The 11,642-nt window shown below is 43.0% G+C and overlaps 1 protein-coding gene across 2 annotated transcripts; it reads left to right on the forward strand.

Annotated features, from left to right (window-relative positions):
• Positions 1 to 79: 79 nt before the first annotated feature.
• On the forward strand, positions 80 to 11,281 carry ldhbb (lactate dehydrogenase Bb). 2 transcript variants are annotated; one of them, XM_021604851.3, is made up of 8 exons: positions 80 to 443; positions 3,447 to 3,583; positions 4,221 to 4,338; positions 4,578 to 4,751; positions 5,229 to 5,402; positions 7,994 to 8,111; positions 9,330 to 9,453; positions 9,670 to 11,281. In XM_021604851.3, exons 2-8 carry the CDS (start codon positions 3,455 to 3,457, stop codon positions 9,835 to 9,837), a joined length of 1,005 nt encoding a protein of 334 aa, XP_021460526.1. In that variant the 5' UTR covers positions 80 to 443; positions 3,447 to 3,454; the 3' UTR covers positions 9,838 to 11,281. The 2 variants fall into 2 exon arrangements, with proteins under 2 accessions (XP_021460526.1, XP_021460519.3); XM_021604844.3 differs by lacking the exon at positions 80 to 443 and adding an exon at positions 2,479 to 2,893.
• Positions 11,282 to 11,642: the final 361 nt, after the last annotated feature.

Consider the following 11,642-nt stretch of genomic DNA (forward strand, 5'->3'; position numbering starts at 1 on the left):
TCTAGATTTTCATCCGGTTTGTGTACCATACGGTATTACCGGAAGTGCGCACAAGGCGTTCCATTTTTAATTGCTCAAAACAACTTAGACAACTGGGATCTTGATCCAGGAGGGGATTGAATCCTTCAGAAAGATGAGTCCCTAGACAAATCCGTTGACTCCTTCCTCTGCACTGATTTGTAAAAGGCTTGACAGGTGAAAACTGGTGGACGTTCATCATTAGGGTGGGTTTTCAGATCAGTACAGATGAGGTGACAGCATTTTGGTATTTGAAAGAGTGTCTTATGGTGATGAAGTACATGAACAGCTGACATGTCAGGTCACCCGTTAGCGGCAGTACACTTCCTGTGGGGGATGGAAGTTTAGGGCTTAGAGTTGATTACCTGCACTCAGGAGGCAGCAGGCAAGGAGAGAGGACTAGGAGAGAAGACAACAAGCCAAGGGTAAGACTTACTGTAAATATACTTTAATTTGGATTTTGGAACAAGTGAAAGAGCAGTGGTGAGAGGGTCCAATACCAATAACCAGTGTCTGATGTTTGGGTGTCGAAGTATGTGAAGCATGCACTATTAACCAATGATGTGCAATACCCATTTGTACATGGGCTACTTGAGCCTATATGATGCACTGATGCAATTTCAATCCGCCTATTGACCCTGGATATTTAGGCTATTGGTTGATTAATCGTGGTATACTGATTAAGGTCTTGCCATGTCATTGATTGGCAAGAAAAAAGCTAATACAGAAGGACTGGTAAAAAGCAACAGGAACATTGAATTTTGAACACAGTACACAAGGTACTTAATTGCAGTGGTGGAAAAAGTATCCAATTGTCATACTTGAGTAAAAGTAAAGATGCCTTTTTAATAGAACTTTTTGAGTAAAGTGAAATTCACCCAGTAAAATCATACTTGAGCAAAGGTATTTGGTTTCAAATATACTTAAGTGTCAAAAGTAAATGTAATTGCTAAAATAAACTTAAGTATAAATAATTTAAAATCCTCTATATTAAACCAGAAGGCACCATTTTCCTTTTTTTCTTTTTACAGATAGCCAGTGGCACACTCCAACACTTAGACATAATTTACAAACCAAGCATTTGTGTTTAGTGAGTGCCACAGAGGCAATAGGGAGGACCAGGGATGTTCTCTTGATAAGTGCATGAATTGGACCATTTTCCTGACATGCTAGTAACAAGTACTTTTGTTTGTCAGGGAAAATGTATGGAGTAAAAAGTACGCTATTTTCTTTAGGAATGTAGTGAAGTAAAAGTTGTCAAATACAGATTCTGCAAAAAACTGTTTAAGTAGTAATTCAAAGTATTTTTTTACTTAAGTACTTTACCGCACTGCTTAATTGTCGCATCCATTACTCTTGGGCAACAGCTTCCGCCTGGGACAAGGCAGTCACGTATTGACAAGAGCAACCAGAATCCCATGCGGTACATTCTCTGAGACAGAGGGCAATTTTTTATCAAGGAAAAGGGATGTGTGTACTGAAGATGTTTTCCTTCAAATTAGTTTTGGATGTCATGTTATGGACAATTAGTGTATCGTGCTTTATAAAGTTGTGGTGATTATTAATAGACTAAAGCTAATTATTATACACCCAGATGAAATAGGCTGAGATGTTGAAATATTTGTGTTAGGCCTAAATAAAATTCGCATCGCATTCTAGAATTTTCTAGCCTATCCAAATAAAATACTCTTAAAATTGTGTATAAAGTTTATGATTCAAATATGTACTCGCGCCTCGTCATATTCTTTGGGTATCTATTTAAAGTTATGCGTCTCTGCCAATTTATCCCCTAATTTGATCTCCGATGTCTTCTACCCTCGGCCAAATTGTCTATTTAGCAGATTGACCGAAGATGGAACGACTGTCTGTCTGCTTTGCGAAAGTGGGACTGATTTGAAATTGAATGTGTTGGCGACGTGCCATGCCCAAGAGATTATGGATTGCGCAAATTTAACTGTGTTCGTCCCTTCTCATTCATCTGACTATTGTATTGGCCTGCCTAGTATCATCTTTACGGCATGGACAATTATATTTGTTTTTCTAGTAATCCAAAATATTATAATGGAAACAATCTATTGTTCCTGGCCTACACGGATGACCTTGCCAAGCGGATAAGGATCAAGCGCATTATCGCTCAATGTATTTATGCACGCCGTGACTGGAGGACGATGTCATTCAACATTCACTTGTAATATTGCGGCACCACCATGTACTTAATTATTTCCACATTGACCTCACCATTATGGGCATTTGAGGAATAAGCTTTATTTCAACCATTGACCCATAATGTCTTTGCATGATTTAAAAAACAAGTTACTCCTAATTTGGCCACATTGCTGCAGCTGTCATCCCGGGAAATAATTATTTTGGTAACACTGTCTAGGAATAAAACCTTCATAACACATTATGCGCTATGCATATATCCCCGTTTGTTTAGCACTGCCCATATACTGGATACATATCGTCTATAGTCATCAGAGAAGCAGGACAAATGCACCAGATGGAGCCTGTGACATTACAGGATTACAGGATAACTCCTTTTTAACAGTCTGCAGTCAAATTTGGCATCCGATTAGTAGAGCCGTTGGAGCACAGGAGGGAGAGGGAGAGCAGCAGCAAACTACAGTAGAGCTCTGTGCTGTCACTGTGGCGCTTTTTGTAGTGCACCCTCGATTTAGGCCTGTGTCACATGCACTGATTGCAGTGCTGCAGCTCACCTATCTGATTCCTCCCACCTGCCCTGTCTGGATTTGGATACAGCCGTTGTGTGAGGTGTTGTGGGTGCAGGGGGAAGGCACCGTAGCTCTCGTCTAGTCTGACATGTTGATTACATGGTGGTATTTATACCTCGCAGCTCGGAGCATCGTCAAACAAAGCAAGTATTTGTTGTATTATACCTGGGGAAGTTCAGGGTGTCCTGCTAGGATCAGCTCTGCTCGGTTATAAGGGTTGGGGCTCAGGTGTGTGTGTGTGTGTAAGAAACGGGTGTAGGAGGTGAAAGTCACATAGGACTACGAGCTGTAGAATCAAATGTATTTAACCTTCATCCGTAATCTCCGTGCAGTGCTGCCAGCCTGCCGTTTTAAAGCAACGCAGGCTGTTTTTCATGAATACATTACTTATTTAGTGAAACCTACATTCACCCTACCAAGGTCGACCAACGTGTTTGGCCAGCTTGGTTGATAGGGTTTATAATGTATGCCATTTATCCAAAGAGACTTACATTCATCCTAGCATGCATTTAAAAAAATGACGTATGGTTGGTCCCAGGACTCATACCTACTATCCTGGCGTTGCAAGAGCCACGATCTACCAACGAAGCTACAGAGGAAAAGGAAAGCAAACACATGACCATTTTGTCGTATGTCTTTCGACATGTGAAAGACCACTTCTGTTTCTCCACCTCTTTCCCCTTTCTCTCTTCATAGCATTGAACATGGCCTCTATCCTTCAGAAGCTCATCACTCCCCTGTTCAGTGGGACACCTGAGCCCGCCAGGAACAAGGTGACAGTGGTGGGGGTCGGCCAGGTCGGCATGGCCTGTGCTGTCAGTATCCTGCTCAGGGTAAGACCAGACCTGCTGTGTTTATACTCCTGTCAGATTACTACCCCCTAGAGCTACAGTATTATGGTGTTTAGTCTACTGCATTGACACTGGATTACTCTTTACTCTGAGACATTGCTGTAGACTCCTTAGATGCCATAGGAGTCTACTGTCATGTCTCAGGCCAAGCTTGCTCTCTGCCTACTGATCTTCTCTCAATATTACACGTCCATCCATTCCCTCCTTATTACAGTGTTATTATAATGTTCAGTACTTTGTTGCTAAACTATAAAACAGGTTTTTAGACATGCACATGCAGAATATGTGTAATTGACTACCATTGCTTAGACTGATATTAGCTCAGAAGGGTTTATAATTGTGTTTATAATCTGTTATGAAGAGGGTGTTATTCCTAGGCAGTTTTACCAACATAATTATTTATCGGGATGACAGCTGCAGCAATGTGGCCAATGAGTTTTAGGAGTATCTTATTTTTGAAGTCACACAAAGACATTATGGGTCAATGGTTGAAATGTAGTTTTATTCTCCAAATGCCCATCATGGTGAAGTCAAGGTGGAAAGAATAACTGCACAGTCATTGTACATTCATCACATCTTACCCCCCCCCCCCCCTCTCTCTCTTTCTCTCTCTCCCCAGGAGCTGGCTGATGAGCTGGCCTTGGTGGATGTGATGGAGGACAAGTTGAAGGGAGAGATGATGGATCTGCAGCATGGCAGCCTCTTCCTCAAAACGCCCAAGATAGTCGCCAGCAAAGGTGAGTGTGTGGCACCAGGAAACCATAAAACCAAGATGGACACAATCTGCATGTCAAATGTCTGTGTGTTAAAATAAGTACTCTCACTGAGAGGGGAAGTCTATGAAGGGGGGATGGGAAAAGGGTGAAAGGGAAATGTATGAATGCATTCTATTAATGATATGACAAATTATTGAAAGAAATACTAGACACAAATGATATACAGTACTCTCATTGATTTGATATTCTCCCACGGTCAGACTACTCTGTGACGGCGAACTCTCGTATCGTCGTGGTAACTGCGGGCGTTCGTCAGCAGGAGGGAGAGAGCAGGTTGAACCTGGTTCAGAGGAACGTCAACATCTTCAAACACATCATCCCTCAGATCATAAAACACTCCCCCAAGTGCATCATCATCGTGGTCTCCAACCCAGGTACACTCACATATGCATACTGTATATACTAGTGAAGGCTGGTAGGAGGAGCTATAGGAGGATGGGCTCATTGTAATGGCTGGAATGGAATTAATGGAACGGTATAAAACATATGGAAACCATGTTTGGCTCCATTCCATTCCAGCCATTACAATGAGCCCGTCCTCCTATAGCTCCTCCCACCAGCCTTCACTGGTACATACACACCTAAATATACACACACCAAGTACACTCTCACACACATACACCATAGACTCAGAGTCATTTATTTAGATATGTAAATATATGGCTCTGCAGACACTCACACCTACATATACTGTGGTACCTACACACACTTACTGCAAACGCTTACACATCCCAGTTACACACACGTAGATACACACTAACACAGATACAAACTCACACACCAGATACAGTAGTGTTCATCCAATGACTTGTTATGGAAGTCTAACCCCATAAATCTCTCCCTGGCTGTAGTTGATGTGCTGACCTACGTGACCTGGAAGTTGAGCGGCCTGCCCAAGCACCGTGTCATCGGCAGCGGCACCAACCTGGACTCTGCCCGTTTCCGTTACCTGATGGCTGAAAAACTGGGCATCCATGCTACCAGCTTCAACGGATGGATCCTGGGAGAACACGGAGACACCAGTGGTGAGTGAGTGCATGCGTGCATACGTACAGTACCAGTCAAAAGCTTTGACGGGTACTTCTACATTGTAGAATAGTAGTGAAGACATCAAAACTATGACATAACACATTAAATCATGTGAAGATCAAAAAAGTGTTAAACAAATCTAAATATATTTTGGAGAGGCCTCCTGGGTGGCGCAGTGGTCTAGAGCTGTGCTACCAGAGATTCTAGGTTCGTGCCCAGGCTCTGTCGCAGCCGGCGGTGACCGGGAGGTCCATGGGGCGACGCACAATTGGCCTAGCGTCGTCCGGGTTAGGGAGGGTTTGGCCGGCAGGGATATCTTTGTCTCATCGCGCACCAGCGACTCCTGTGGCGGGCCGGGCGCAGTGCGCGCTAACCAGGTCGCCAGGTGCACGGTGTTTCCTCCGACACATTGGTGCGGCTGGCTTCCGGGTTGGTTGTGCGCTGTGTTAGGAAGCAGTGCGGCTTGGTTGGGTTGTGTTTTGGAGGACGCATGGCTTTCGACCTTCATCTCTCCCGAGCCCGTACGGGAGTTGTAGCGATGAGACAAGATACTAACAATTGGATACCACGAAATTGGGGAGAAAAGGGGGTAAAATGTAAAATATATATATATTTTGATTCTTCAAAGTAGTCACCCTTTGCACACACTTGGCATTCTCTCGACCAGCTTCACCTGAAATGCTTTTCCAACAGTTGAAGGAGTTATATGCTGAGCACTTGTTGGGTGCTTTTCCTTCACTCTGCAGTCCAACTCATCCCAAAACATCTCAATTGGGTTGAGGTCTGGTGATTGTGGAGGCCAGGTCATCTGATGCAGCACTCCATCACTCTCCTTCTTGGTCAAATAGCCCTTACACAGCCTGGAGGTGTCTTGGGTCACGGTCCTGTTAAAGAACAAATGACAATCCCACTAAGTGCAAACCAGATGGAATGGCGTGTCACTGCAGAATGCTGTGGTAGCCATGCTGGTTAAGTGTGCCTTGAATTCTAAATAAATCACTGACAGTGTCATCACACCACCTCCTCAATGCTTCATGGTGGGAACCACACATGCGGAGATCATCCGTTCACCTACTCTGCATCTCACAAAGACACGGATGTTTGGAACCAAAATCTCAAATTTGGACTCATCAGACCAAAGGACAGCTGTCTACCGGTCTAATGACCGTTGCTCCTGTTTCTTGGCCCAAGCAAGTTGCTTTTTATTATTGGTGTTCTTTAGTGGTTTCTTTGCAGCAATTCGACCATGAAGGCTTGATTCACACAGTCTCCTTGGAACAGTTGATATTGAGATGTCTGTTACTTGAAGTCTGTGAAGCATTTATTTGGGCTGCAATTTCTGAGGCTGGTAACTCTAATGAACTTATCCTCTGCAGCAGAGGTAACTCTGGGTCTTTTCTTTTCCTGTGGCGGTCCTCATGAGAGCCAGTTTCATCATAGCGCTTGATGGTTTTTGCGACTGCACTTGAAGAAACTTGTCATTTTCCGGATTGACTGACCTTCATGTTTAAAGTAATGATGGACTGTCGTTTATCTTTGCTTATTTAAGCTGTTCTTGCCATTTTACCAAATATGGCTATCTTCTGTATACCACCCGACCTTGTCACAACACAACTGATTGGCTTAAATGCATTAAGGAAAGAAATTCCACAAATTAACTTAACAAGACACACCTGTTAATTGAAATGCGTTCCAGGTGACTACCTCATGAAGCTGGTTGAGAGAATGCCAAGAGTGTGCTAAGCTGTCATCAAGGCAAAGGGGGGCTACTTTGAAGAATTTCAAATATAATTGTTATTTTATTTGTCCTAATTATTAACCATAAACACAAATGTACGTACAGTACCAGTCAAAGGTTTGGACACCTACTCTTTCCAAGGTTTTTCTTTATTTTTTACTATTTTCTACATTGTAGAATAATAGTGAAGACATCAAAAGTATCAAATAACACATATGGAATCATGTAGTAACCAAAAAAGTGTTAACGAATACACACCCAGGAAGTCTGAAAACGTATGTATTCCATTCAAATGTGCTACTGAATTCTTAGACTATAAGTAGCAGCGACCCCATTCTTGAGGGTTACTGTGATAAAGGTGAGGGACAGAGATCTGTTAATCTGGGCTGTCTGGGTCCTACAGGTCCAATGCAGCTATTTTTTTTATCTCCAATATCAAATCATTTCTGGGTATCAATTAAGTACCTTTTCTGTAATTGTTTTTAATTAAAATGGTCCAAAATAGCTTCTTAGCAATCATTTTCTAGGACTGTCTGTGAGTGGGAGGGGAAAACTAGCTGTTATGGGCAGAGGTTTCTTACTGGTCTATTAACTAATTTACCGCCTGGTGATGTCACTAGGCAGGCCAAAACTCACTCCCACCAAAACAGGCTGAAATTTCAGGCGGTCTTTCCAAACATCTCTTACACTAAAAGGGCATTATCATCATTCTCACAATTTCACCGTATTATTCCAACCTCAGTGTGGAAATATATATAAAACACAGGATCACGTTTTTTGGACTGCATTGGGCCTTTAAAGGAGATAACGGGTAATAAGGTTAAGTGTGTGTGTGGGTGTGTGTTCCAGTCCCTGTGTGGAGCGGCACTAACGTAGCAGGTGTCAACCTGCAGACACTGAACCCTGACATCGGTACTGATGCTGACCAGGAGAACTGGAAGGAGACTCACAAACAGGTGGTTGACAGGTAATGTACACAGCACCGTACCAACACAAACTATTACCTCTACTTTTGTTGTAAACACTTTTTCCCCCCTAAGAGTGTAATCTAGAACCTAAAAGGGTTCTTCGGCTGTCCCCATAGGACAAATCAAATGTATTTATAAAGCCCTTTTTACATCAACAGATGTCTCAAAGTGCTATACAGAAACCCAGCCTAAAACCCCAGAGAGCAAGCAATGGCTAGGACAAACTCCCTAGAAGAATCATAGAGAGGATCCAGGATCTGAAGGGTGGCCAGTCCTATTCTGGCTGTGCCGGGTGGAGATTATAAGAGTACATGGCCATTAAGGCCAGATTGTTCTTCAAGATGTTCAGAGATGACCAGCAGGGTCAAATAATAATCACAGTGGTTGTAGAAGGTGCAACAGGTCAGTACCTCAAGAGTAAATGTCAGTTGGATTGTCATAGCCAAGCATTCAAAGGTTTGAGACAGCAGGTGCGGTAGAGGGAGAGTTGAAAACAGCAGGTCTGGGACAAGGTAGCACGTCCGGTAAACAGGTCAGGGTTCCATAGCCGCAGGCAGAATAATTGAAACTGGAGCAGCAGCACAACCAGGTGGACTGGGGACAGCCAGGAGTCATCAGGACATGGTTTCCCAAGCTCAGTCCTCCTGGGGACCACAAGGTCCCGTTTTGGTTTTTGCCCCAGCACTACACAGCTGATTCAAATAATCAAAGCTTGATGATGAGTTCATCATTTGAATCAGCTGTGTAGTGGTAGGGCAAAAACCAGAACATGCACCCATTGGGGTCCGCAGAACCGAGTTTGGGGAACGCTGCCATAGGAGAACCCTTTGAAGAACCCTTGTTTGTTCCAGGTAAAACCTTTTTGTCACCAAGTATAACCGTTTTGGGTTCCATGTATAACCCTTTCCACAGAGGGTTCTACATGGAATTTTACCTGGAACCAAAACAAATGATCCTGTGCGGACAGCTGAAGAACCCTTTTGGAACCCTTTTTTCTCAGTGTATTTGAGTCATTCTCATACCTGTAGTTTGGCTCTCTCTCACTGTAATGGAGTCCTGAATATATTGAGCCCAAGGGCACAACTGCAGTCTGATCACTTCCACAAGATTTTCCCCTGTCAGCCCTGGGATTCGAACTGGCAACCGTCTGGTTACTGGCACGCTTCTCAAACCTCAAAGCTACTAAAATAAAAAAAAAATGTAATTGTGTGTTCCAGTGCCTATGAGGTGATCAAGTTGAAGGGCTATACTAACTGGGCCATTGGCCTGAGTGTAGCTGACCTCACTGAGAGCCTCATCAGGAACATGAACAGGATCCACCCTGTCTCCACAATGGTGAAGGTGAGAGACACACTCCATACACGTACTGTATGCACACACGCACACTTGGCCTTGTGCCTTCTCACACCACTGGAGGACGCGGTTATTCCCTGACAACGCACAGTTTGTTGTATGTAAATGCTTACACAACAGATATGTAACAGATAAACAAACAGGCATATAGACATGTACACACCTATGCACAAAACTCAAGGAGATGATGCCGTTGCTCGACAGGGCATGTACGGGATCGATGACGAGGTGTACTTGAGCCTGCCGTGCGTGCTGAATGCTGGGGGCGTGGCCAGCGTGGTCAACATGACCCTGACGGACGACGAGATCGGCCAGATAAAACAGAGTGCTGACACACTGTGGGACATCCAGAAGGACCTGACTGACGTGTAGCAACGCTAACAGAACACCAAGGGGCGCCACATTCCACTCAACCCCTAGTGTAGGTGTGTCCCAATAATATCTCCTTTAGTGTGCATTCGTTCACTACTTCCCACAAATCTAAACTCAAGTGCACACTTTGGGAGAAAGGAGAGATAATTGGGACATAGCCCCAACTCTCCTTATCACCTATTACTCAACATATGCCACTTAGCAGACGGACGCTTTTATGTAAAGCGACTTACAGTACAGTAATTGCATATAGTTCTAATATGTGTTTTTGATCTGTGTGGGAATTAAACCCACAGCTTTTGCATTGCTAGCCTCGCTCTTAAAGAGCAACTGCCCCTAAAAAACAACTTCTCCTTTATAAAACCGCCTATGTGGCAAATTTACTACAAAGTGTAAATGGGATAATTTTGGTCATAAAGTCATTCTCATCCAAAATGTTGTGACTTGTGGTCGTGACTGCATCACAACGTAAATGAAGGTTGGGTTTGTTTCATTCCTGCCCACAGCTGGCAGCACACAATTAATCATCAATTCGGGAGGTGAAGCTGCAAATGATCCAATCTTAATGCCTATGGTAAATGTGGGTTTACTTTGGATATCCATATTGGGCTAGTTAGGGACCAGTAGTAAATTACACAATGCACATGGGCCAATATGTTAAAATTCCAATAGCTAAAAATGTCAATGACTTAAAAACCTCAAACTAATTATAATTTAAATAAATGTATAGACATGTATTGAAAGCATTTGATGAGAAAACTAAAAGGTGTTCAACATGAAAATATGGTATTTCACATTGTCATTTGTTTGACAGTCCATAACTAGCCCCGGAGATAGGCTATCCAAAGAGAAACCAACTTTGCCATAGTGGCACACCAGCTGGCTGAAGCTAATTGGCTAAATCATTTGACTAACTCTTCCCACCTGCAAACACACACACAAGACACCCACATCATACCAGACTCCGAAACCAACTCAAGTTTGAATTCAGTCATGGCCGCTAGCATTTCTAATGAACCAAATCTAAAACGAGAGATAATCAGGAAGTGCAGTTGCCCTTTAACAACTGAGCCACACAGTTAAAAAATGACACAGGTTCCAAAAATACACTTTCACAGTGTCACTGCTGTTATCTTATACACTTGTAATCTTCATAGCTTTCCTGGCATCTGGGTGTTTGGTCTCATGGTCAAGAGCATTAGGTGTTAGGCTCACTTTGCACATGGCTGCTTAACTGGGAAAGGTGCAGATTGAAGCGTCTTTGTTTCCCTGAAAAAACGCTACATAAAAACATGGAAAAGTGCTAGGCTATATAAAAACCATGTGTCATTCAGATGTGGGATCATCAAATGCTTCAGTAATTTTTCCCTTTTTAAAGTGAAGGGTTATTTAAGGGTTGTTAATCATGTTGGATGTGTAAAATAAAGGTGTTTATTGTTGTTCATTCCAAAGTCCTCAATCTTTGTTTTCAGAATGATTGAAACCATTATTAATCAACAATTGATTTGGTTCAGATTTAAAGCATAATTTCTGTATTTTCATGAAAATGTCATACATGCATGTACAAACACAATATACTATGTGCAGCAACAGTTTTTTTCCATTTATGCTCAGGTGTCAAACATTGCCTTATGTACTGGAGTGTCACAGTACTTGTCCTAACAACACACCATAGCATGTGCCCTCAGTCTGGCCAGTAGAAACGTGTCTGTCATGTCATCCCACATCAGTGTGGCAACCTCTCACAGTGAGGAGAATGTAAACATCGTGTGACTAAGGTACAGTGGGTCCGAATGGTGTTCAGA

Source organism: Oncorhynchus mykiss, chromosome 1 (assembly GCF_057628025.1).
Source record: "Oncorhynchus mykiss isolate SJ-2025 chromosome 1, ASM5762802v1, whole genome shotgun sequence".
Taxonomy (NCBI): domain Eukaryota; kingdom Metazoa; phylum Chordata; class Actinopteri; order Salmoniformes; family Salmonidae; genus Oncorhynchus; species Oncorhynchus mykiss.